Source organism: Micromys minutus, assembly GCF_963924665.1.
Source record: "Micromys minutus genome assembly, chromosome: 1".
Classification (NCBI taxonomy): Eukaryota; Metazoa; Chordata; class Mammalia; order Rodentia; family Muridae; genus Micromys; species Micromys minutus.
The window spans coordinates 216,242,337-216,268,644 of NC_137969.1; the positions used below are offsets into that span (position 1 = coordinate 216,242,337).

A 26,308-nucleotide genomic window follows, 5' to 3' on the forward strand; every position below is an offset into this window, starting at 1 on the left:
CTCCTCTCTTTGATAAGACTCCAAGAAACTAGAGCTTCTCCAGGAATTACATGTTGGGAGAAGGAAAGGTTGCCTGCCTGGTTCCAGAGAGGGACTTTTCTCTCTCCCACAGATTTCGCAGTCGGTATGTCTTGTCACACCACCTGGTAGGAGAGGCTAAAGTTGATATCATGATGGAAAGGTATCACACCTTGACCAAAACGACTTAGTTATGCACAGCAGTTGCTTCTATTCAAACCCAAACCTTGGGTTAGGACCCTGATGGTGAACTTGGTGGGGAAACGGAGGTCCCTGGCCCTTTTTGTTCCTCTTCCTATGGTGGCTTTTTCCTTTCCTGACTTTTAAGAATTCTTGTCTGTGTGGGCTACGGCGGACAGGTGCCCAAGCCCAGTTGGTTAGGACTATTAGGGACCGGGCTCTGACCTTAGCACTTCCAATATGTTTCAGTTGACACAGTACCAACTTAGCCAAGGAACGGCCTCTACAGCTTCTGCGCACGCGCGCCTCCAGCTCCCCCTCTCCTTTCCTACAGTGCTCTTCCCAGCCAGCGGAACAAGCCGCAAGAGGAAAGGCTATTGGTGGAGAGCGCAGCCAATGGGCGAGCCCGTTACTAGCTTGCGCGGCGTGCGGCGTAGGAGCGGCGCTTGAGGCCTGGAAGCGTTCTGTGGCCTGCCGGGTCAGCACCATGAGCTCCATTGGCACTGGGGTGAGTCTCTCCGCGTCGTCTTTTCCAGCTCGGTGTTGAAGGCAGTAAGGGAGCTCGGCTGCGGCTCGGAGGCCGCTGGATCCCCGGTGCTGCCCGAGTCCTCGAGACCCGCGGCCTCTGTCTCGGTGATCCAGGCTCCAGCCGCGGTTCGGGCTGGTCGAGTCCGCCCCCGTGCAGCGACCGCCTGCGGTGCTGAGTCACTTTTTTCTTATGCTAAGGAAACCGAAAGTGGAAATGCGCTGGCCTGCCGTAGTGTGAGCGCCCGGGCTGGACCCTCGAGAGGCCCCTGCAAGCCCCCGCTAGTCGCGGTGCCTGGGTCCGAGCCCGGAGCGCGTCGTGCGGCTGCCGCCCGCCTGTGCAGGTGCTGCGGTGCTGCTGACTCACAGGCCTGCTCGGGGCCCCCTGACAGAACCTAGTTAGTGTACAGTCCTGGAAACAGGTCGAGACACAACCCAGTTCAGGCTTGATCTCTCGAGTTCTTTGCCTTTCCCTTTTGTTCTGCTTTTCGCGAACAAGCTATTTAAGGCGAATCTGTAACCATTTGAAGGATTAACTGTGGACCTAAGTGCCTCAGATTTTTAAGGAGTATTGAGGATTTTGCCAGTTGGACTAAATACACTCCGTGTGTGCAGCGATTTACCCCACCCTTCCTTTGTTTCTATATAGAACTACTTACCATCTTGATTATTTGCAGGAGAAGCAATGAATAATGTATTTCTTTGTTATCCTTGTTACTCCCAATATTTTGATGCTCCAAGTGTGGTGCACCCCTTTAATTCCCAGCACTTGGGAGGCAGACATATAGGAGGATCTCCGAATTCGAGGCCAACCAGGTCTACTTAATGAGTTCCAGGATAACAAGGACTATGTAAAGATACCCTGTCTTCAAAACAACAGACACAGACACACACATAACCAAAAAAAGATTTGATGATCAGAATTAAACACACATACTATGTTTTGAGTTCCTTATGCGTAGAATAATTTAAGTGGTTATGAGTTATTAATATTATGTAATACTTTTGGGATAAGCCCTCAGTAATATATCTCACAGCACATTGGCTTTGCAGTTGTATTAATGTTATCTTCTGTCAATGGTCAAACCATGTGGAATATTTTAGTATGAAAATAACCCTGAGCTTTAGAAAGTTTCACTGTTGAAGGCTTGCTTTCTGTCTGCCTCCTCTTGTAAATATCAGTATGTGTCAGTCAGTCATTTCATTTTTATTTTTTAAACTACCGCTGGGCAGTTGGGAAGGCCAACCTAGGGCTAACCCAATCCTCCAGATAGTAGTTTTCTCACACAAGGTCCTGTGTGAGCACGATTAAACCCACCCCTTGTGCTGCTAGATGAGCTCCAGTTTTAGCTCCGTGGTTTTGTTTTACATTTAATGGCTCCCTAAAAGGTTGCTTCCTTTTGTGTGGTAAAGCCACCGTTGTGTGGAATATCTGAGCTCCATACCCACACTTGTCTCTACACTTGTTTCCGTCCAAAGCCAGAATGAGTTTTTAAAAAATGCTATGTTTCTGTATGTTGCACCGTGTGTATGTATGTTGTCTATCCAAAGTCAGAAGAGGGTGTCAGATCCCCTGGAACTGAAGCCATTGAAGTGGTTGTGAGCTATTATGTGGGTGCTGAGAATTGAACCCAAGTCCTTTGGAAGAGGAGCAAGTATTCTCAACTGCTGAGTGTCTTTCCAGCCAGAGTGATATTTTGAAATACTTGAATTTGAGCCTGTGAAATTCAAACAAGTCTCAGTTTTAAAACTGAGATGCTGAGTTTGATTCTTAAGTCCCACAAGGTAGGAAGAGAAAATGGACTTTGGAAAGTTGTCCCCTGATCTCTTGATGTGCACCATGGTACAAACACAATAAGTAAATGTTAAACAGACAAAACACATGAGTTAGATCATACAACCCCTCCAGTAAACACCTCATTGCATCAAGAATAAAATGTAAACAACTCCCCCAAGCGTTTGGAGTTTCTCCTCCACTTAAGAGTGTTGAAGGCACTTCTTGTTCATGGCTTGGTCTAGGCGCATCTACCTTAAGACCTGTCACTTTCCAGGAAACTTCCTCATGTCATAGATGCCTTTTCCCTATCACTGAGGTCCTACTTCCCTAGCAGTTTCCTTGATGAAGTCATTTGCAGTTATTCTTGATGCCCCTTCTTATTTCATTTTGTTTTGTTCTGGCTTTGATGCATGATCCACTTAGGTGATTCCTAATTTGAAAATGAAAGAACTTTATAAATGAGTGATGATCTTGTCTTCCCATGTAGTGATTCAGTTGGATGCTACTGATTTGTTTAACTAGGGTCTTTCCTTGGTTCCTGGCACAGATGCAAATGTAAATAATCTGACTTTAATACTGTTTCTCTTTCCCCTTTCCGGTTTTAGAGACAGGGTTGATTCTCTGTAAACAGCCCTGGCTGTCCTGGAACCTTGCAGAGCAGCCTGGCCTCAAACTCAGAGATCTGCTCATCTCTGCCTCCCAAGTGCTAGGATTAAAGGCATGCACAACCACTGCCTGACTAACAACACTTTTTTAAAAAAGTTTTGTGTGAAAAAGATTCTGACCTTTCTTAAGATTTGCATCCATTACTTAAAATTTTTTAAATTTATTTATGTGTATGAGTGTTTGTCTTCGTCCATCTGTCTGTCTGTCTGTCTATCTATCTACCTATCTGTTGGGACCTTATACATACCCATGGAAGTCAGAAGAGGACATTGGATCCCCTGGAACTGGAGTTACAGGTGGTTCTAGACCACCCTGTGAGTTCAGGGAAACCAACCCAGGTTTTCTGCAATAGCCACAGGTGCTCTTAACAACCAAACTATCTAAGGTTGTAGTTTTCCTCAAACAGCTGCTGTAATATACTTTTTTCTTTTCAAAGTAGTTTCTGTTAGGGTATGACACATCCTGGTGTTTGAGCTATTTAGAAAGAAAAATTGTCTTAACTGTTGTTGGCAGAGACTTACTGTTGTCCTCTTTGTTTGTTAGTATGACCTGTCAGCCTCTACGTTCTCTCCAGATGGAAGAGTTTTCCAAGTTGAATATGCCATGAAAGCTGTGGAAAACAGTAGGTAAGAGCACTGTTTTATTTGCAGCGAGTGTTTTCACCAGGCATTATCTTTTCTTTTGTATGTTTGGTAATTAGGCTTTGTTATGTTGCTTTAGCATAAACAAGTATCATACCCTGAAGTAATCTCAGTCATCTTCAGAGCTCTTTCTTGAGTAGGTCTTCCATCTCCATTTGTGTTCCAGGGTTCAGACAGGTAATCAAACTCGCATTATATACTTTTACCCAGTGAGCCACCATGTTAGATTATTTTATTTTTTTAAAAAGTTTTAGTGGTGGTAGCTCACACCTTTAATCTCAGCAATCTGGAGGCAGAGGCAAGTCGATCTCTGACTTTGGAGTCAGTTTGGTCTATTGCTAGGGCTACACAGAGAAACCCTGTCTCAAAAGAAAACAAAACACATAGCTGGTCTGGAACTTGACATGTAGTCCAAGGTGGCCTAAGGAGATTCATCTGCATCTAGGGCTGGGATTCAAGATGCATTTTTTCCTTATGTAAATCAGTTCTGGGACTGGAGAGATGGCTCAGTGGTTAAGAGTGCTTGCTGCACAGTCATGAGGACTGTGGTGTAGTTCCCAGTACCACTCACAAGCTGAGCTTTTAGCAGTTGCCTGTGATTCTATATAGGAGAGTTCCAATGCCCTCTTCTGCTCTCTGTACATTACCCACCCACATATATGCACATACACTGAGATGTCCACATACTTTAATAAAAATGTTTTGCCAAGTGGTATTGCACACCTTTAGTCCCAGAACTTGGAGGTAGAGGCAGGTGGATCTCTTGAGTTCAAGGCCAGCCTGGTCTACAGAGTGAGTTTCAGGTTACCTGGGGCTACACAAAGAAATCCTGTCTCAAAAAAACAAAAGTCTTTTAAAGAAGTCTTTGAGAAAAAGAAAGATACGTTGAGAATGTAGCTCAGAGAATGTAGCTCAGTTGGTAGAGTGTTTGGGTAGTCTGCACAAAGTTTTGGGATTGACCTCTAGCATTCCATGGACTGGATGAGGTGTTTAAACAGGAAACATTTAAGCTAATAATTTTAAGATTGTGTTCATCTCATAAAGTGATTAATTTTTTTTTCTTGTGTTGGGGTGCTTGATAGGAAAGAGCTTTGCTACTACAAGTACCTGTTAAGAAATACCAGAATAAGTAATTAGAGATATTCAAGTAGATGCCTAAAAGCACTGTACTAGAAATACATAAGCTGTGATTCTGTTTTCTGAACTTACTCTCTTAGGGGTGGGGATGGCTCAGCAGTTAAGACATGTATTGTTTTGGCAGAGGACCTGAGTTTGGTTCCCAGACTTATGTGGCAGCTCAGGGGATTGACATCCCTGGCCTCCACAGGCACCTGCAGGCTTGCACATACCTGTACAGCACATTTACATAACTTAAAGAAAATAGGCTCTTAGAAGGTCGTATGAAAAGACAATAGGGGTACCTTAGGGTTTTTGGGGTTTTTTGTTTTTGGTTTTTTTTCTGGTGTCCCATTGAAGAGCTCAGCTATGAAAGTTCTTATATAAGGACTAAGTTATTAGGCTTAAGATTTATTTATTTTGTGTGTGCATGTATGAGCAGAGATCAGAGGACAATTTGTGGATTGTTTTGTTTTTTTGTTATGGGATCAAAGATGGGTCCTCGTGGCTATCCACTCAGTCATCTTACCAGCCCCACAAACCTTTTATTTTATTTTACATACTCAGTATATTGCTCAAACTGACATAGGACTTCTAGTGTTACCCAGGTCTTAAAATTCTTGTGTTATCAGCTTCAGCCTTCTGAAATCTGGGATTATGGATGTGTCATTATGCCCATTATGTCATTATATTTTTAAAAATTATTGGGGAACCTCAATGTTTATTAGTGCAGGCTATAGGTTATACCATTACTTAACATATTAGAAACAAAAGCTGAAAAATTAAATATTAGTTTATAATAGAGAGGCTTACATTGCTTCTGTTAAGATAATAGTTCTGCCTTTCCCAGCCCTGGTTCCAGACACTTAGGCAGACAGGAGCTGGCAGGAGCCCAAGGGCACGACACCTGAACTTGACTATTGCATTACTTGATAATGATGGGCATATAATTGTTTTGCTTCAGGTTCTTCATTTGTAAAATAGATGTAATAATTTATGTAATAACAAGTTATTATATAAATTAGCCAGTGTGTTATAGTTTGCTCGTACAGTACTGCCTAGCACATGTGGGTCTTCTGTTCCATCCGCAGCACCACACAATGAAAAAAGAACGTTTTCCTCAAAAAAGAACAAGTTGACAGGAGAATTTATTGGTTTTTAACAACAAATACCCAATGATAAACTGCTCACCTAATTACTATTTAATATTATTACTAATAAACATTACTAATATTTATTAAAATGGCTTGTAGTTGCAAGTAGTTAGCTCGCTTTATACATATGCTTTACATATTCATGTTCAGCCAGCCGAAGTTAAAAAATACTCAGAAGAGCCAGCCATGGTGGCACATACTTTTAATCCCAGCAGTCAGAGGCAGAGGTAGGTGGATCTCTGTGAGTTCTAGGTTAGCCTGGTCTACACAGAAAAATCCTGTCTCAAAAAACCAACAAAACAAAAACAAGACTTTAGAAAGGGTTCAGAATATAGTTTATTGGTCATGTACTTGCCTAGCATGCACAAGCCCAGGTCTGATCCCAGCAGTCCACACAGACACAACAAAGACTAGCAGGATACATTCCTACAGGGCTAGAGATGTACTTAGTGGTACATGCTAACTATGCAGGAGGCACAGTCCAGTTCCAGGACTCAAAGAAAATGGTAAGTTTTATAAAATCGACAGTAGTTGCATTTTAACATTAATAAAAAGTTAATGAAATGAAAGTAAGAAAGAGGACCAAGGATGTAGCTGAGTTAGAGCAGCTGCCTAGCATATGCAAAGCCTGGTTTGATTTCTGGTGCATCTCTATACCAGGGGAAAGAAGGAGAATAAAGTAGGAAACATCTTAATCTGAAAATAACATAATGGTTTATCTATATCTTACTTGAGATTAGGAGCTGAGTTGTAACAAAATAGATTTTATTGATTTATATATTTACTAGCAGTACATATTTATTGTAGAAGAAACAGATGAACAAAATAAAAATGCTTAAATTAGTTTTAGTTTGTATGTAGCTGTATCTTTTCTTGAGTGTGTTATGTACCCTTTTAATTGTTCATTTTTTGGTTTCTGAGACAAGTTTCTCTATGTCATAGCCCTACCTGTCCTTGAACATGAGTTCAAGGTGCAGGTTGGCTTCAGATTCATAAATATCCTCCTGCTTCTGCCTCCAGTGTGCTGGAAATAAAGGATACAGCCGCCTCTTTTTTTTTTTTTTTTTTTTTTAAAGTCAAGGCCTGTCTGGGCCTGGCGTGGCCTACACCTTTAATCCCAGCACTTGAGAGAGGCAGAGGCTGGTTGTTGTGAGTTCCAGGCCAGCCAAATGCTACACAGTAAGACTGTCTCTGTTGCTGTTATTTGAGACAAGGTGCCATCACACCTGGCCTCTTTTTTCAATATTTTTTAGTGGGCCAATAAGATGACTCCATCTTTGGGGCACCTGCTCCCATCCTGGTGACCTGAATTTGATCCCTGAGATCCACATGATAAAAGAAGCAAGCCCCTCAGCATAACCTCTGTCCTCTTTGAATATTACTGTGAGAGTACACACATGCAGGTACACACAGAAAATAAATAAATTCAATAAAGTGATGCCAAGTTCATCAACAAAAGAATACATGTTTAAAAATATTTATATGCTTTAAATATTATATTTTGTTTATTGTTAAGATAAGGTCCTCCAATCTTAGGTTGTCCTTCAATTTACTATGTAGCAGAGGATGACCTTGAATTTTTAATCCTCTTGCCTTTAGTGCTGGGATTATAGGTGTGTACCACTATGCCTAATTGCTATATAGTGCTGGGAAAACACTACCAATTAAGCTGTTACTCCCCAAAGTCTCAAACAGCCCAGGTTGCTCTCAACTTCCATGTACTTCTTATGACCTTGAATTTTGATGCTTTTGCCTCATCTCCCAGGTGCTGGGGTTACAAGTATGCTCACACCTTTTCGTGTTTGTTATATTCTGCTTGGGCCTGAAGCTACAGTGTTTTCAATCTGGGCCATCACTCTTGTCATCTGAGCTGTAGTCAACCCTTTGACTTTTTTTTTTTTTTTAATCTTACTAAGTTTCTTCTATTTCAGCTAAAAAAAAAATCTTATTGTTTCAGTACAGCTATTGGGATCAGATGTAAAGACGGTGTTGTGTTTGGGGTAGAAAAACTAGTCCTTTCTAAACTTTATGAAGAAGGCTCCAATAAACGTCTTTTCAATGTTGATCGACATGTTGGAATGGTGAGATCACACTTTAAAATGTTCATCTTTGTTTATTTTTTTCAATGTCTTTTGATATAACCAAAATACACTAAAGTCTGTTTTAAGAGTTCATTTATGCTTTAGTATTACAGCAGTAATATATGATTGAGCAGCTATAATAATAATGTTTATTATTGCATTTTGATCAACTCAGTGTCTAAAACAGTTTCAGACCTGAGAGGGTGAGGGATGTGGAGGATGCAGAATGAGATCTTAACAGCATGGATTATCAGAAGTATTCGGGAGAAAAGGATGTTAAGCTTTTTGCATCCATCCTGGGGGTTACTAGTGTTACCAGAGCACTTTATAGTAAGGTATGGGGGAAGAAATGATGTAAAGTGGAAGGACAGGTGGACATGAATAGCTTCCTTGGTATCTGTGCTAAGTCCTGAAGCTGCTGTCTAAGCTCAAGTGTAAGCCAGACCGTACACTCCTGTATGCACTGAGGCATCACGTGTAGATGATGCTTTAGTCCACAGGAACTGCCATAGTAAAAACACTGAACTAGTCTTCACTCTGCTATCTGAATGGGAAGAAAACAGCTTGATGCTAGGTGTTATGGCACGGGCTTTTCACATAATTTACAGCATTTAATCCTGACTATTCCACTTCCACAGATGGAGCTAACAGATGCTTAGTTACTAAAGGAAAAATTGGATTCAGACTTGGTTTCAGTGTTATTCCTGAGCCTGTTACACAGTGACATTCAGTGGTAGCTTTATTTCTGAGAGAGATATGGTGCAATACACAAAAAAGAATTGATAGTAGCCAGAAAGCCTAAAGGTTTTTATTTCCCTTCATAAGGATTTTCCCAACCATTTACTGTCGTGAACAGATTAATTGCTCATGCTTATGATGTTCTGATGAGACTCATCAAAGGAAAACTGGTAGAAGGCAGTTATGTGGTCCTCCTGTACAACAGGCACTGAGGGCAGAAAAGGTTTTCATCCCAGTCTCCAAGGCTAGATGCTTAGATCTATCCTTTTTCTCATATGAAGCCATCAAGGTGTTGGCATTCTTCATACTTAGAAAGTGGTTGGGTCTGGTAGCTCAGGCCTGTTATGCCAGTTACTCAGGAGGTTGAGGCAGGAGGATCCCAGGTTCACGTAAGTTACACAGAAATTGGCAAAATGGTAGACACTGAAGGGGTAGAGTAAGTTAAGGCCTAATTTCTTCTTTCTATACTTGTCATCAAAATGCCTTTTAAAGACTATAATAAAGATACTATTTGATACTTATTTTTTAAAAATATTGGATCAGCTAATAATAAACTATTTGCCTTTGGTTTGTTAAGGGAATGAATGTTAAGTTGGTACTTTTCTTCTCCAGGCAGTCGCAGGTTTGTTGGCAGATGCTCGTTCATTAGCAGACATTGCAAGAGAAGAAGCATCCAACTTTAGGTCTAACTTTGGCTATAACATTCCTCTGAAAGTAAGTTGACAGATATGTTGATGAGCCTTTTGAACAGTAATGGAAGTGTACTAATAAAGTCTTTTTCTCCCAGCATCTTGCCGACAGAGTGGCCATGTATGTACACGCTTATACACTCTACAGTGCTGTTAGACCTTTTGGCTGCAGGTATGAAATGTTGTGAAACCTTTAAGTCATATTTATACAGCAGTTATTTTTCTCCATGAATTAACTTTTCATTAAGAATGTCTGTCCCATTGCTGTGCTGGGGTACACACTCAGCTTTTATGTGGATGCTGGCAATCCAAACTCAGCTCATCATGCTTGTACAAGCACTCTACTGAGACATTTCTCCAGTTTGCCAGATTAGCCTCTTTAGACATACTGAAATATAAATTCTCACCAAGAAGTAGTAGGCAACCATTAAAAGTATACATAAGGGCTGGAGAGATGGCTCAGTGGTTAAGAGCACTGACTGCTCTTCCAGAGGACCTGAGTTCAATTCCCAGCAACCACATGGTGGCTCACAACCATCTGTAATGAGATCTGATGCCCTCTTCTGGTGTGTCTGAAGATAGCTACATGTACTTAATATATAATAAATAAATAAATCTTTGTTTTTAAAAAAAGTATACATAAAAGCTGGGTGTGATGTTATATGCTTTAATCCCAGTCCTTAGGAGGCTGAGGCAAGAGGATTGGTACGAGTTCAAGGCCAGCATGGGCTACATAGTGAGTTCAAACCTGGGCAATCTAGAGACCTTGTCTCCAAAAATAAAAAGATAAAAAATAAATAAAAACTGTTGGAATAATGAAAGGAATTACAGTAGTCTTGAAGTCAGGAGGAAACTTGTAATTATGATTTTAATCTAGTTATGATAAATTTTCTGTAGTTAAGTCCCTGATTCTTGACAGGAGGTACAGCTACTTATACCATCTAAGTTAATTTTTATTGTTAAAATGAAGTGTTGCTGGAGAAAGAGAGGATTCAGTTATAGCAAGAAGTATAATGGGCATTAGAACATGTTATAAGGGTTCTTGGCAGAACTGTTGTTGACTGTATTTGAAATGAAGACGTTGTTTGGAGCTGTAACTCAGTAGAGTGCTTCCTAACAGCTCATAAGCTAGGCATGTTGTGTCTGTAATCTTGATATTCAGGAGGTATCACTGGGAAGATCAGAAGTTATTCTTAGCTACATAGTTTAAGGCCAACCTGGGATACAAGAGACTGACAGTAAAGTAAAGAAAACAAAACTTAGTTGGCCCTGCTTTATCCCAGCCAAACATCTTTATACAGCTGTAGTTCTGCCTTTAAGTTGCTTATTGGCCATATTTAAATACAGAAATGACAGATCTATTGAAAACCCGAGTTTCAATCGTTAGCAGTGTTAGAGCCAGTGGGGCATTTGTTAAATTAGTTAAAGATTTTACTCTAGTTACTCTTAGAACCTCTCTTTTGACTTCACATTGCAACTTTCATTGCACAATGAAATTTGCCTTTCATTGTAACTGAGTTCCACGTTCATCAGCTCCTTTCTATGCATAGTGGGTTTTTGAGCATATACCATGAATCAGTTCTTAATGGTGGGACACTTGTCACACTGATGACACAAACCTTAGAAATTAAGTGATAGGATCCTGGCATTTGTACTGAATATGGTGGGACATTAAGGTGTGGTCTATTTCTGGAAAGGTGACAAGGAAAAATGCATGAAATATTGTGGGAATGGGTGAAGACTATCTGCTGTGCTGGGGTGACCTATGGGCACTTAGGGAGTGTAGAGGTAGTAGAAAGGTATGTAGAGATAGTACAGATGTGTGCAGAGGTCAGAGTGCAACAACTCCAAAAGGACACGTGGAAGGGTTTTTAAGTGATAGTCATAATATATATATATATTCTGAAAGAGGAAGTACATTAGTTTGGAAGAGTACTGATTGGGATTGTTAGCTCCTAAGATGATCCCCATGATGTAATAGGCTAAAATGAGGCTCAGTTCTCTAAAGTAAAAGAAATAGTTTCAGAATTCATAATCATTTAACAACCCAATTTTAATTTGTTGAGCATGTAAAGATCTTGAGCCATTTCTGACCATTGTAGAAAAATGACAAGAGGAATACTGGGGAATCAATTGTAGGTGCTTTTCAGCAGAAAGTGTTCCTTGGCCGCTTACTGTGCAGACTTTGCTCATCAAACCTTTTAGTTGTTTTCTCATTACCTGTCTGTAATTCTTTTGCTACATTTCTCACATTGCAGAAAAATTTTATAAGAAAGGTTAACTAAGAAAAAAAGTTATAGGATTTTGAATATAATATGTAATTTAATATAATAGTTTAGTAGTTTTTATTGTAGCTGTCTTATTAAGAAAGTTATTAGCTATTTATCTGAGAAAATCTAATTGCAGTTTTATCACAGTGGTCTTCTATACAAATGTTATTGAGAACCGTGTTTGAACCTTTTTTTTTTTTTTTTTTTTTTTTTGTTTTTGTTTTAAATGCAGCTTCATGTTGGGGTCTTACAGTGCAAACGATGGTGCACAGCTCTATATGATCGACCCATCAGGTGTTTCATACGTGAGTACATATCTTAAAGACACTTAATTTGTTTATAGTTAAGTGGTATTGTCATTTATCTCACTTGGATTATATAAAATTTTATTTAATCTCTACTAAAGCTAGGCATAGTGATAGTCCTAGATTCTAGGTTGAGGGGAGGAGGAGGCAAGAGGATTACAAATTCAAGACCAGCCTTGGCTGTCACAAAAAGATCTTGACAACTTACTGAAGACCTGGTCTCAGAGTCAAAGAAGCACCTGGGGGAGAATCTGATGGTTAGATGCCTGCCTACCATGTGTGAAGTCTTGGCATTATAAGAGTAAATAAAACCCTAATTTATTTAAGGAAAGTAATTTTTTATATTAATAAACATGTTATGAAGCAGAGAAAACTTAGGACTGACTTTTAGTATGTTCTTTATAAGAACTACCTAGTAAACACAGTACTGATAATATGTGTGATTCATTGTATTATACCTTAATATGAGTATATGGCAGGATATGATGCTAAGTGGTAGAGTAGTTGTTGGGTTTGCAAGACTTTTCAGTTGGAAATCTAGCATGGGAATGAGGGCAAAACTTATTATTTTTTTGGTTACATTTATTAATTGTGTGTGTGTGTGTGTGTGTGTGTGTGTGTGTGTGTGTGTGTGTACTGCCTCCATGTATGTATACCTTGTTTGTGCTTGGTGCTTGCAAAGGTAAGATGACAGTGGATCCCTTAGAACTGGAATTATGGATGTTCATAAACAATCATGTTGGTGCTAGGAATTAAATACGGGTCTTCTGCAAGAGCAACAAGTGCTCCTAACCATTGAGCCACCTCTCAACCACAACCTAGATTCTTTTAGAATTAGGTTTGATATATCAAGCTCCTTATGTTCATGTGGATGTAGCTGGCTATTTTTTTTTTAATATGCTGGGGGCTTGTTTTTTGATACAAGGTTCTCACCATGTAGTCTTGGCTGGCCTCCAAATCACAGAGATCTACCTGCCTGTGTCTTAGGTACACCACAACCAGCAAATCAAAAACTAAATAGTACAGTTTTGATATCAGAAAATATATACTAATTGACTTTTTCTTCCTTTCCTTTTTAAATAGGGTTACTGGGGTTGTGCCATTGGCAAAGCCAGGCAAGCTGCAAAGACAGAAATAGAAAAGCTTCAGGTAAAGTATATTGGATGCTGGTTTTTCTAGAAGTAGAATTTACATATCTCTTAATCTAACTGTACAGTGTAGTTTGCATATCTGTATATTGCATGTGTATCTAATATCCAAAGAGGCCTGAAGAAAGTATCAGGTTCCCTGGCAATAGTTAGTGATGGTTGTAAGCCATCTTGTAAATGCTGACCCTGGTCTCTGCAAGAATATCAAGTATAATTAACCTTTGAGCCATCTTTGCAGTTAGCTCTCCAAAACAACGTTTTATATATACTGCTACAAAACAGTTTTGAGGTCCATTCTAGATCAACTGCAGTAAAGGTTTTGGGTGTGTGTGTGTGTGTGTGTGTGTGTGTGTGTGTGTGTGTGTGTGTGTGTGTGTGTGTGTGTGTTTGTGCATCTTGTCTTTGGACACACCATTTAATCTTAAAGATACTAGTGTCTGCTCATGTTTTCCCTTCCTTTGTGCCTAGAGAAAGTATGAAGTTTAAGACTACCCACTTTAAATGGGGCTTGATGGTGCACCCCTGTAATTCTGGGATTCAGAAGGCTGAGGCAGGAGGATTGCTGCAACTTTAGAAGCTAGTCTAGACTATGCAGTGAGATCCTATTTTGGATTATAACTACCCACTTTCTACTATCCATGAGCCAGATGTCCAGCTATTAGTAATTAGAATATTTTATTTAAAACTTGGTTTTCCCAAATACTTTGGCTATTGTCTGCTTTTGTTATGTGAACTCTCAAAAGTCTTATTTGTAATTATATGCATGGGAATGTACACTTGTCAATGTAGTTGCCCACAGATGCCAGAGGAAGGTGTTACCTAGCCTCCCACTCACTGCCTCTCCCAAGCTGAAATTACAGGCAGTGGCTGTTTGCTTCCTGACATGGGTGCTTGTTCTAAACAGAAAACAAACGAAACATTAACGAATCTCTTTGAAAGACAACATAAGTAAATCTCATTTTGCAACTCAAACCACTAGTGAGGACTATAATATTCCTCACTTTAGTATCAGAAAATAAAAGGCAGATTTCCTCCAACATTGTTTGAAATCTATGGTTAAAGCTCCAACTGTACCCTCGTACTTCACCTCCCCAGTGTGAGGCCCCAGCTGTACATCACACTTCAAGTACTTCTAAAGGCTATGGTATTTAAGCGACTCAGCTGGACACTTAACTAGGGTTTTCTCCTAATTTCTAATTGTTTGTTGATGGAATAATTAATGATTTCTATTGTAACAACTTTTTAAATTTTTTTGAGACAGGCTTCACTGTGTAATCCTGGGTGGTAAATAAGCTTGAGTACATTTCCACGGTGTGCTCCTAGAAGTACCAGGGATGGTGCTATGTGCCACTATCCATTGAGCCGTCTTGCCTGGCTTTGGCATCTTACTTCTTTTCCTTTTTTCTTTTTCCGACTTTTACTTTGTACTTTTATAATATATATATAATATATACAATATATACATATAAATCCTTTAATATATAAAATATTCTTTTAATAAGTTGCTTAATTTTACTGTTAAAAAATATTGTTTTATCTAGGCATGCCTTTAATCCCACCACATTGGAGGCAGAAGCAGGTGGTTTTCTAGTGAGGTTTCTCAAATTTTGTTACTTATTTGTATGTGTGTGTGTGTGTGTGTGTGTGTGTGAGAGAGAGAGAGAGAGAGAGAGAGAGAGAGAGAGAGAGAGAGAGAGAGAGAGAGAGAGAGAGAGATCTAGTTTTGTGGGTACATGCGTACAATGGCTTATGAGGAGAGGACATAAGATAGCTCACCATAAGGGTCTTGGGACTCAGGCTCAGGTTGTCAGGCTTTGTGGTATTTGCCATCACCTGCTCAGCTATCTCCACAACCTTTAATTGTTAACTTAAAAGGTATCCCTGGCAGAGATGGCTCAGTGTTTAAGCTCACTCACTAGTCTTGCAGTGGACCTTGTTTCAGTTCACAGCATGCGCCTGTCAGTCCATTACCACCTATATAATTACTTGAAGAAAGCTACTGTCAATTCTAAAGAAAAGAACACTGGTAATTAATACTAACTTGTGAAATAGTTAAACAAACGGGAACCTAATATATTTCTTCCTTTCTCTCTCTGTACCCTTGGTAGTCCTGGAACTTGCTATTTTGACCAGACTGGCCTCAAATTCTTCAGACTTGTCTGTTTCCCAGGTGCTGCAATTAAAGATGTGCATCACCACTCACAGTCTTTATACATGATACAAAATTAATCAGTGTGCTTTTCTTATAGATGAAGGAAATGACTTGCCGTGATGTAGTTAAAGAAGTTGCAAAAATGTAAGTTGAGACTTTTGTCTGCCATTCATCAGAAAAACCTTACATGACCTAATCTCTGTATAAGCTTTTTTAAAAAAGATTTATTCTTATTTATATGAGTACACTGCAGTTGTTTCCAAACACACCAGAAGAGGCATCAGATCCCATTACAGATGGTTGTGAGCTACCACGTAGTTGCTGGGGAATTAAACTCAGGACTAGTTAGTGCTCTTAACTGCTGAGCCATCTCTCTAGTCCCTGTATAAACTCTTAAAGAGACTATTATGTGTGAAAACTTTCTTTTTGTGTATGGGGTATGTGTACCGGGGACTTTGGGCTTTAAATTAATGTTAAACATGTGCATGAACTACCACTGAGATACACCTTTAGCCTGAATATATATATATATATATATATATATATATATATATATTTTTTTTTTTTTTTTTTTTTCAAGTTACATCTTTATTTTTATTTAGAAACAGAAGCTTCACAATATAGCCCTAGAAACCAAAAGAAGATCTATTCACTTCTACCTCTGCTGGGATTAAAACCATGTGCTCCCATAATGGGAAATTTCACGTCTTCTCAAAGATAGAGAATATAGTAGACATTTAGAAACTACTTTTGAATGCTTACAGGGCTAGAGAAATGGCTCAGTGGTTCTTGCATGAGACCTGGGATTATTCCTCTTCTGATCTCCAAGGGCAACAAGCATGCATGTTTGCGCACGCACATACACACACGCACACATTCATACATATAAAAGTAAATTAATCCAAAAACAGTTTCTTATACAACTACTTAAACAGTATGTGTATGTGTTAGAATTGAACATGGGCCTCAATACACACTCTGTTCTGACATCAAGCCACACACACACTTGCTTCACTATCTTTATCTTGTAGACATATAGCTATTTCTATATGTGATTTATGAAGCTGGCTAGTTTCTTAGTCTTTTCTGATTTATCATCACATCACATAAGTTCATTTAACAAAGCCTTTTAAAAAACAGCTTGAGGCTTTCCATTACAAGTAGATGGTGAGTCCAGTGTAACACGTTGTCAAATAGTACGCAGTGAAGTCAGAAGACCTGCTTTGTGGTAATTCAGAAAGAATTATTAACTTGTCATGAACGAGCAGTAATACAGGACAGTCACAGCACCCAGGAGGCAGAGGCAAAGGCAGGAGTATTTCTGTGAGTTGGAGGCCAGTCTGGTCTATAGAGCAATTTCCAGGGCAGCCAGGACTACACAGAAACCTTTGTCTCAAAAACCCAACCAAAAAAAAAATTAATTTTAGATCAAAGAATTCAGGTACTTGTTAAACTACTGTGTAGAGTGCTTACTTCCTAGCTGCCTTTTCAGGTAAACTACATGAACAAACTTACTAAGTTGGTTCTTTATGCAGTAGCATTTTTCAGGTTTTACATGTGATAATACAAACAAAAAAATCTGGGTTCTATCATAATAATAAAAGACAGTGCTTAGAATTTCTCACAAAGGGAGTTTTGTCTCTATTTTCATTCTTGCCAAGACTCATCTCTCCTCATTTACCTTCCGTCATGAAACAGTCTTTCTTTTTTAATCAGTTAACCATATTACGTTGGAAAGAGAAAGTAATTCCTTAAAATAGTTTGAGTATGGTACAGTTCAGGGTCTGTTGCTGAAGCAGTCTTTGAGGTTCCTGTTGGAAATCAACCCTTTGGCACCTCTCATACATTTATGTGATTGGTGGTTCCTCTCCAGAAAATATCCTTTCGTCCTGTAACTAAGGTACTCTCTTTTATCTAGCAAGGCTTTAGCAGAGCCTCTACAGTAAGGACATGGAATGATTTGTTTTTCTATCACAGGGAGGGTTTTGTCATTTTGAGGACAGCCTCAAGTTCAGGATAGTCCTGCCTTAACCTCCTGGGATTATAGGCATGAGCCATTGCTGCCAGCTGAAATTCTGTTGTTACTGTTACCGTAACTGGTTATGTGCCTTCTTGTTTGTAATGTATTACACCATAAGAACCAGTTTGAGCATCATTTAAGCTATCTGGACAGATGGTTTAAATTATTGGTTAGTTTCTGAAATGTTTGTTTACAAATAGAAAAAAAAGGTATCTTGGAAAGGCACAGTTCATGATGGTATTTATAATTTAATTTTTTTTGAGATGCCTTATTTGAAGCTCTAAGACATCAAAATAAACAAAATTTGAGAAATAGAAGTATATCAGTATTTGTAGGGAATGTCTGAATTCCTGTGTAATTTACCATTTTAGAAAAACCTTTTATTTACTTTATAAGTATTTTGCTAGCATGTACCACACAGTGTCTACTTTGTACTTAACTGTTTATAAAACCTATGTTTGGACTTGACTAATTTTGTGTTAATTTCTTCTTTTTTGTTGTAGAATTTACATAGTACATGATGAAGTTAAGGATAAAGCTTTTGAGCTAGAACTCAGCTGGGTTGGTGAATGTAAGTTAGTTACATTTGTACATTTACTGTTCTAGAATTCATTTGCATTTAAGACAAGCTACTGAAAATTCTCTGCAAGGACTGATGTTGTGAATAGTACTCACTGAAACATCTACATGATGTCTTATCTCCTTGTCAAGATTTATAAGTCAAAATTACTGTTATTTTTAAGTAAACTCATCCTGTTAACAGTGATTATTTGAGAGGAGGAAACAAGAAACAAACCCTACCTACTTGTAGATTAGGGAGATTTCACAGTATTACAAATCATAATCCTCATTTTAAATATATGGTTTGATTTTTATAGTAACTAAAGGAAAACATGAAATTGTTCCCAAAGACATAAGGGAGGAAGCAGAGAAATATGCCAAGGTAAGCAAAACTATAAACCTTGTTCTAAACAGTATCATGGTCTGAGTCATAAAGAAATTTGGTTGATGTTTGTTTGAACTAAGGGTAAACTGTTTTTAAGGTTATGCCTAGTGGGGATAGATTTGTTCTAACTTTTTTTGTTGTTGGTGGTGGTGGTTGGAGTTGTCTGCTTAAATTTCAGGGTTGCTGGGCATGGTGGTCCACACCTGTCTTCACAGCACTAGGGAGGAAGAGGCAGGAGCATCATCTCTCAGTTCAAGGCCAGCCTATGTACAAAGCAAGTTCTAGGTTAGACAGGGCAACACAGAAACCCTCTCTTTAAAAACCAAAAAGAGATAAAAAGAAAAAGAAAATTTCAAGTTTTTCCCTCCAGGACATTTAATGCTTTTCTCTATAGGACAAGATAGCCTTATGGGTTATCATTAAATGTATTTTTCAGGTACAAGTTATTTGTAATTACTGATGTTTAAAATGCAGGATCATAGGATGTACCAAGATTAAAAACTTAAAACACTTTCTTTCTTTTAACAGGAATCTTTGAAGGAAGAAGATGAATCAGATGATGACAATATGTAACATTTTCTTCATTATCCGCTGGTTTACATTTCTGTGACAGTTACATACGGCTAGCACCATGGATTATATACTCACTGACCAATTTTCATTAAATTTTGTCTTATAAACATTGTTGGGTAATTGAGGATATTTGTGCAATATTAAAATGTAGATTCATGTTTGATTAAAAATCTTAGAACTGGGCCTGGAGAGATGGCTCAGCAGTTAAGAGCTGGTCTTCCGGGACATAGGTTCAGTTCCCAGCACCCACATGGCAGCTCACACCTGTCTGTAACTTCAGTTCCAGGCCTCTGACACCTACACTTGGAGGAACATTCAGGCAATACACCAATGAATATAAAATTACAATAAATGATGTATATTTACACATATAATAAATACAAATATGCATATATACATTATATAGACACATATGTGTATATACATATAAACTCTTGGTGCTATTTTGGTGTGGTAGTATATGCCTTTAATCCTTAATACACTGAAGGCAGAGGCAGGTGGATCTTGAGTTCAAGGCTTGTATTTAAAAACAAAAATATGTAGTAGTTAGAGTAAGGCTGAAAGATTGAGCCCACAAGTCAATTCTATTTTGTTTTAAATAGAAAAGAATAATTTTAGATTTATTTTTATGGGTTTTTTTGTTTTGTTTTGTTTTTTTTTTTTTTTTTTTTTTTTTTTTTTTTGCATGTTTTGTATTACAATGCCATTCCTGTGCCCATGAAGGTCAAGAGTGCTTTAATCTAGAACTAAAGTTATTGATGACTGTGAATCATGGGTGCTGGGAACTGAACCCAGGTCCTATGTAAGAGCAACAGGTCCTCTTAACCACTGAGCCATCTCTCCAGCCTTCTTTAACTAGAATGATCATATTCTGCTGTGGTTCTTGTATAATGTTTTGTTTAATGTAGGGACATTCTGTAACCACTACTGAGGAATAATCAGCCTTTTGTGGAAAATGTGACATATTCTAGTTTGACATGGATACAGACAACATTTATTTTCAGACTGCATAAATATCTTATGACTGAAAATTATCTTGATATTGACATCTGAAACAAAAACTTTAAAATATCAAATCACGTTTAAATATTTCACATAATAAAATGTTTATAGTACTTTTTTTCTGATAAGAAAGAGTTCTTTTGGTTTGTTTTTGTTATCTTTGGTTTATTTGAGGCAGGGTCTGTCTTCCTATGTAAGCCCTGCCTGTCCTGGAACTTATTATGTAGAACAGGCTGGCTTTGAATGCTCAGAGATCCCCTTCCCTCTGTATCCACCACACCTAGTCCTGTTTCTGTTTGTTAAAATGACCTTAAAAAAAAGGAAAAGAAAGTTGAATTTAGATTATTAATATCTCCAAAACAATTTCCTTTGTAAGGCAAGTGGCAAAATTAAAATTTATATATATAAAACATTCTATAAACACATGCTACAATGCAGATAACTCTAGAATTCTTGGTGGAGAACAGATGACTGAAAGTTGTCCTGAACTCCACACACATGCACTGGCATGTATATACAAACTCTCAAGATGCCTGATCCTTACTGTAACACTCTAATGTGGTATTTTACAAAAAGCAAAATTAGAATCACAAATCAGTGATTTGGGAGATGGTAAGACAAAATTAATCAAACTCACCTTTGCAAAGTGATGGAAATATCTGTATCTTTTGTTCGGTTGGTTTTTTGAGACAGGGTTTCTCTGTAGCCTTGGATGTCCTGGAATTCACTCTGTAGACCAGATGGCTTCAAACTGAGAGATCTGCCTGCCCCTGCTTCCTGAGGTTGGGCTCAAAGGTGTATGCCACCACCAAATTACATTTAATCGAAGGATGAATCTGGGAAGTGTGCATTAAAGGCATTCCTATATTTTACCATACTATAATCAGCTGCACTTAAAAGCTTAAATATACAGACACTAAGGATAGACACTAATAGAACTGCTAACCTATGTTCCATTTGGGGTCAATGTTATTGCACTCTTAATCTGTTCTTTAGTAAACTTTGGTTTATAGTTTATGCAAGGTAGAGTGGATTTTCTTTTCTTTCTTTTTTTGAGGGGTCTCTTCCCCTTGGCCTTGAACTCACGAGAGATATGCTGGTCTTTGCCTTTGAGTGAAGTGTTGGGATTAAAAAACGTGCTGTGTATTACCATACATGGCCAGATTTAAAAACAACTTTATCTAAGCTGGCAGTGGTGGTGTATGTATGCCTTTATTCCCAGCACTCAGGAGGTAGAGATAGGTATATCTATAAGTTCTAGGACACCCTAGTCAGTAGAGTTAGATCCAGGACAGGCAGGACTACACAAACCCTATCCCAAAAAACAAAAATAGACATCTAGTTCAACTTCACTTGACTACGAACTGTCAAAGCATGAAAGAGTAAAGACAGAAAATATAAACCGATCCTTACCCTTTATAAAATATTCTGAAAAGCCCTACGTTGATGAAACTGCTAGCTGCTATCTTGCTCCCTATGGTTTGGCTATTTTCAAAAGTTACAGGGGAAAAGGCATTCATTCACATAACCCAAGATGATCTACTGTCTATTCAACTTGAACTGTGTTACAGAAAAGGTAACTATTTATTGTGCTTTGTTTATTTGAACATTAAAATGTTCTTTTTTGATCATCTCACCCCTTGAAGGATAAATTACTGTGCTTATCTTTCTGGTTCATATAGAACATTTTTCTTAAAAAGTAAACACTGGGAACTAAAAAGATGGCTTAACAGTTTCAAGTGCTTGCTACTTTTGCAGAGGACTAGAGTTCAGTTCCTAGCACCTACCTCACATGGCTCACAACCACCTGTAAACTCAGCTCCAAGTGATCCAATGTGGGCCCACATGCCTACATACGGGCAAAACATTTACAAGAAAAATTCTTTTAAATTTAGATTAGGCAGGAAGCTTTGATCATCAGTAGGCAGTAGTAATTTTAAGGGAGTATTTGGACTTCTACAATGTATACCACTGCAACTAAGTTAAAAGTTTTCAAGGTCTTTCTCAGAAAAGCAGAAACATTTTAGAAGCACCACCAAGGGTTGTCACAGCCTGCATTGTGCATATTTAAGTATACAGTCAGCTACAAATGTGTGCTTTGAGAACTGGAGTATATAAATCCCAACAAACAAGAAAGGGAATCCAGGAGTTTCCTGGACACTTGGAATTCTGGTAAGTGAATTTGGAATAAAGAAAAAATGCCAGTAGTGAATGGCAGAAAACTTGAGGAGATGATACTGAAACCGTAGATTAAATGATCTTGTGGGATGGGGAAACCCTCTTCCTGTGTAGGCAGGCTAGTCCCAAACTCAGAGTGATCCTCTTATGCCCCCAGGTATTCTATATCATAGATGTATGCCCTGCCTCTGTGACTAACACAAGATTACAAAACCAAAATTGAGGTGGGAGGAACTTATGTTTCCCAAACTAGTTCTAAGACCACCAACTTCAGAGCTTTCTACAGACTGGAGTTCAGCAGCTGGAAAATGAGCCTTGAGATCTGTATTTTGATTAAATACTTGATTTTTTTTAACACTAATATTGCAGAATCACTAATTTGTTTCTTTTTTGGTGAGTTTGGGTTTAATGAAATTACTTTAGTACAGCCTTAAGCTAAACACTAGGGTGGAGAGATGCTCACAAGAAAGGGCAGGAGAACAATGCTGTGGGCTAAGAATTGCCCAAATATCAACTTACAGAGCCCTCATTAAGTCAGTAGTTATTGTAGAATATTTAATTTGCCTTTTTGTTGATGCAAATGCTATTTGGTATCTCAGGAACTAGGGATCTTCCTGATTTGCCTCTAGTATGATGACAGCTATGTCTTATAGGGGAACTAAGAATTACATTAGGAAAAGAGCAACAGAAAGATTATTAGAAAAAGTTTAACAGATAATGCTTTTTATAATTAAGGAAAACATGGTAAAACAGTAGAGGATGGTGGCTATCAACTTTAATTTTATAAGAAATATATCTCAAGCCAGGTAGTGGTGGTGCACCCCTTTAATTCCAACACTTGGGAGACAGGCAAGCAGACCTCTGAGTGTAAGACCAGCCTGGTCTAAGGACAGGACAGATAGGGATATACAGAAACCTTGTCTCAAAACAATCTGGGGGAGAGAGATTTCACAAGTAAGAGTGCGTAAGAGGAAAAAAGGGAGGGAGAAGTATCTAGTAAAAAATACCAAAAATTGTTCAAATACTTTGATTCCACCTAGGTACTCCAGAGAGGACGGACACTACAAACATATTAGGAGAACATTTCAAACACAGGTGGACAAGAGGCCAGGGAACAACATGGACGAAATTACATTATTGTTCAGTAATGGTCAGGGATTAAAAAGTATTTTTCTTATTTTATTGATGGGCCATGGAAAAAAGTTTTGACTTAAAGCAGACCAGGTTACTTTAATTTGGTCAGAGAAAGTTCTAGAGAGGAGCTTGGTTCTGCCACTGTAAGAGAGTGGTGCTGCAAGTCTCCAAAATGCAAGAAAAGTAGGATTTGGTTTGCAAAAATAGGTTGTGCTGGCTGTTAGTACCTTGCTAGGTGATCTCGGGGTTAAAAGGTGACAAATAATTGGTTTGCAGCTCTATTTCAGTTGCTAATGAACTTCACAATGTGATTCACATTCAAAAGACATAGATTGGAAATGAAGCCCATTTCCACTCTGTGAACTTTAACTTGTACCTACTGTAAGAGGAATATATGCGGCTGAATGCAGTACTGTAAGTTTATGGAAGTCTACACAGGACACAGGACCTAGAAGCAACACAGATCCTTCACATGAACATAATTCCTTCACAAACTCGGACATGTTTGACATGGAAAGCCTAAAGGGTGGCAAACTGCATACTGAACACTGAGGACGAAACGTTTCATTTCCTTACTGGTGGTCTCATGACATAAAGCCAAATGAAGCTTTCTGAAAAACAGACTATATTAGAGAAGTAAAGTGCTTCCCTCCTCCCTGCCCCAGATATCTGGATGGCTTCCAAGTGAACTGCAGAAGTTTTAAATGTGAAACTCAAACTTGCTTACCCTTAAAGCCTATTCTTTTCCCTAAATGGAAATTTGACAAAACAGGAAGTACACATCGAGAAAGAGAAGCAAAATTTGTGGTCAAAAAATTTACTGAACAGCCTAGTGTGTTCTTGACTATATGATAAAATATAGAACTTCAAACCTGGGAGGTAACCAGCAAATTGGTTTTAATATCATGACATGAAGTAAGAAACAGGACATGACTTTTCATTAGAGCCATCAAAAGTATATAGACGCTGGAAGCACCTTACAATTTCATATAAAAAATAAAGATTTTTGAAAAACAAAACTCATTTGGTTTGAGAGAAATTGGAGTATTCTTTTAGTATTTGAGATAATTTAGTCTAAGTCCTTAAGTAGGCGATTTATATCTCAAATTTTAAGCTATAACAATTAAAATGGGATAACTAGGTGGTGGTGCCAGGATCTCAGTAAGTACCAGAATAGCCCAAGGTTACATTGAGAAACTCTGTCTCAAAAAAGCAAACTAAAAAGCAAACAAAACCCAACCAACAAAACAACCCTTAAAACTAAAACCACCACAAAACATTTAACAGCATACCAATACATCAAAATCCTTAGTGTCAAATAAAAAGATCAAAAGATGAGAAGGAGACCAATTATATAAAATACATGACTTCAGGACTTCTGGGTATTTTTTTTTTTCTTTTTTTCTGAGACAACATGTCTTACAGAGCCCTAGCCTGTCTTCCTGGAACTCACTATGTAGACCAGGCTGGCCTCAAACTCACAGAGATCTGCCCTCTTCTGCCTCCGTGCAATCTTGTTTTACTCTCATTTGAGTCATCTCTTACTCCAGTTAATAAGAGCAATTAGATCCTGCCTCAGTGGGAAAACACTCTCCTACTCAAGGCTTAACCACTAGCGTTGCCAATCCCTCTCCCTCCCTCGATAAAACTAAGGTAGGTGGGACATTAAAACCTGAGAATTTGTTTCTATGCAGTAAGAATACCAGCAACTTTTGCAAATACTAAAATTATTCTGTGAAAGTCTGGTATTTTTGATTCTCAAGGATTCTTAAATTTTTAGGGACAGATGGACATAAGAAATATGCTTATAAATTCCTATCTGAAGAAATGAGATGCTAGATTAGAATCTTAAAATACTAATAGCTGCAAATACCCAGCTGCAATGAAACACTCAAAGTAAAATTTAATTCTGTGCTATACCCCAGCAATGAGTACAAGCTTATGATCTGAACGTGTTTTTCAAATCTACAGTTTCTGAATTAGGATGCATATTCAATACTATTGTCTTGCAGAATTACTGTTCTGGGAATTAAATAAATATGAACACACTTTGTGTGTGTGCTTGCTCATGCTGCATGTCAGGTGACAGAACAACAGCAGCTTGTTTCCTCTCTACCACGTGTGCCAGACTGCTGGATCAGCCTTTACCTGCTGAACCATCCCACTGGCCCCAATTCTGGGAATTTTTCATCTAAGATTATAGACTTGCCTCTTTAGACCTATGCATTTGTACTATATAAACCTGGAATTTTAACTTATTCCTATTCCTAGCATTCTCAATTTTTCTAATTCTCAAGACCAATTAATTTCACACCAACTCCAGATCAAGCAAATATCCTCAAAATAAAAGCCATGCAGTTCCTATTACTAGGCCTAGTGTCATGCACAGAACCATTAAGGCTTTGAGAGTAAAACCAAAGGACTCAGGTGCTGTTCTAGTTTGCTGTTATTGCAAAGCAACTTGGAGAAGAAGTAAAAGGGTTAAATTCAGTTTCTACTTCTAAGACACAGCCCTTCACTAAAAGTCAGGTCAGGAATTCAAAATGGAAATGAAGCAGAAACCATGTAGGAATGCTGGCTCACTCTCCGGTCTATACTTAGCTTCTTCAAAAATACTGCCCAGGAGATAGTAAAATGCCTACAGTGGACTGGGCCCAAGTATAGCAATTCACAGTCAAGAAAATTCCCACAAACGTGCTTACAGGCCATCCCGATGGAAGCAATTTCATTTGGGTTTTGCTGTGTAAGGGCAATTTTTCGGTTGAGGTTTTCTTTTGAGGTGACTTTAGGTTTTATCAAGTTTACATTAAAAACTAGCATAGAGAGTGAGATTCTGAACTCGGTAACTTACTGAGGCACATGGCCTATATATCCAAATGGCAAAAAACAAAACAAAAACCCCTTCAGACTTCACCAAGTTTTTCTTAACAATTTACTACTAGCAATAGTAAATATCTGCAAAATATCATCTATTATCAAAAATTCCTTTGATAGA

The 26,308-nt window shown here is 38.4% G+C and overlaps 1 protein-coding gene across 2 annotated transcripts; it reads left to right on the top strand.

Moving 5' to 3' along the window:
* The first annotated feature begins 608 nt into the window (after positions 1 to 608).
* PSMA3 (proteasome 20S subunit alpha 3) lies at positions 609 to 19,110 on the top strand. 2 transcript variants are annotated; one of them, XM_080908506.1, is made up of 11 exons: positions 609 to 706; positions 3,710 to 3,792; positions 8,035 to 8,158; positions 9,509 to 9,610; positions 9,684 to 9,757; positions 12,088 to 12,160; positions 13,244 to 13,309; positions 15,558 to 15,604; positions 17,984 to 18,051; positions 18,359 to 18,423; positions 18,955 to 19,110. In XM_080908506.1, exons 1-11 carry the CDS (start codon positions 686 to 688, stop codon positions 18,997 to 18,999), a joined length of 768 nt encoding a protein of 255 aa, XP_080764632.1. In that variant the 5' UTR covers positions 609 to 685; the 3' UTR covers positions 19,000 to 19,110. The 2 variants fall into 2 exon arrangements, with proteins under 2 accessions (XP_080764632.1, XP_080764633.1); XM_080908507.1 differs by having other exon boundaries at positions 656 to 706; positions 8,040 to 8,158.
* Positions 19,111 to 26,308: the final 7,198 nt, after the last annotated feature.

Excerpts from the sequence above, each read along its gene's own strand:
- PSMA3 (XM_080908506.1), top strand. The coding sequence starts at position 686 with ATGAGCTCCATTGGCACTGGG. Across the intron at positions 9,611-9,683 it reads GCTATAACATTCCTCTGAAA|CATCTTGCCGACAGAGTGGC; the intron begins GTAAGTTGACAG and ends TTTTTCTCCCAG. Across the intron at positions 18,424-18,954 it reads AAGCAGAGAAATATGCCAAG|GAATCTTTGAAGGAAGAAGA; the intron begins GTAAGCAAAACT and ends TTCTTTTAACAG.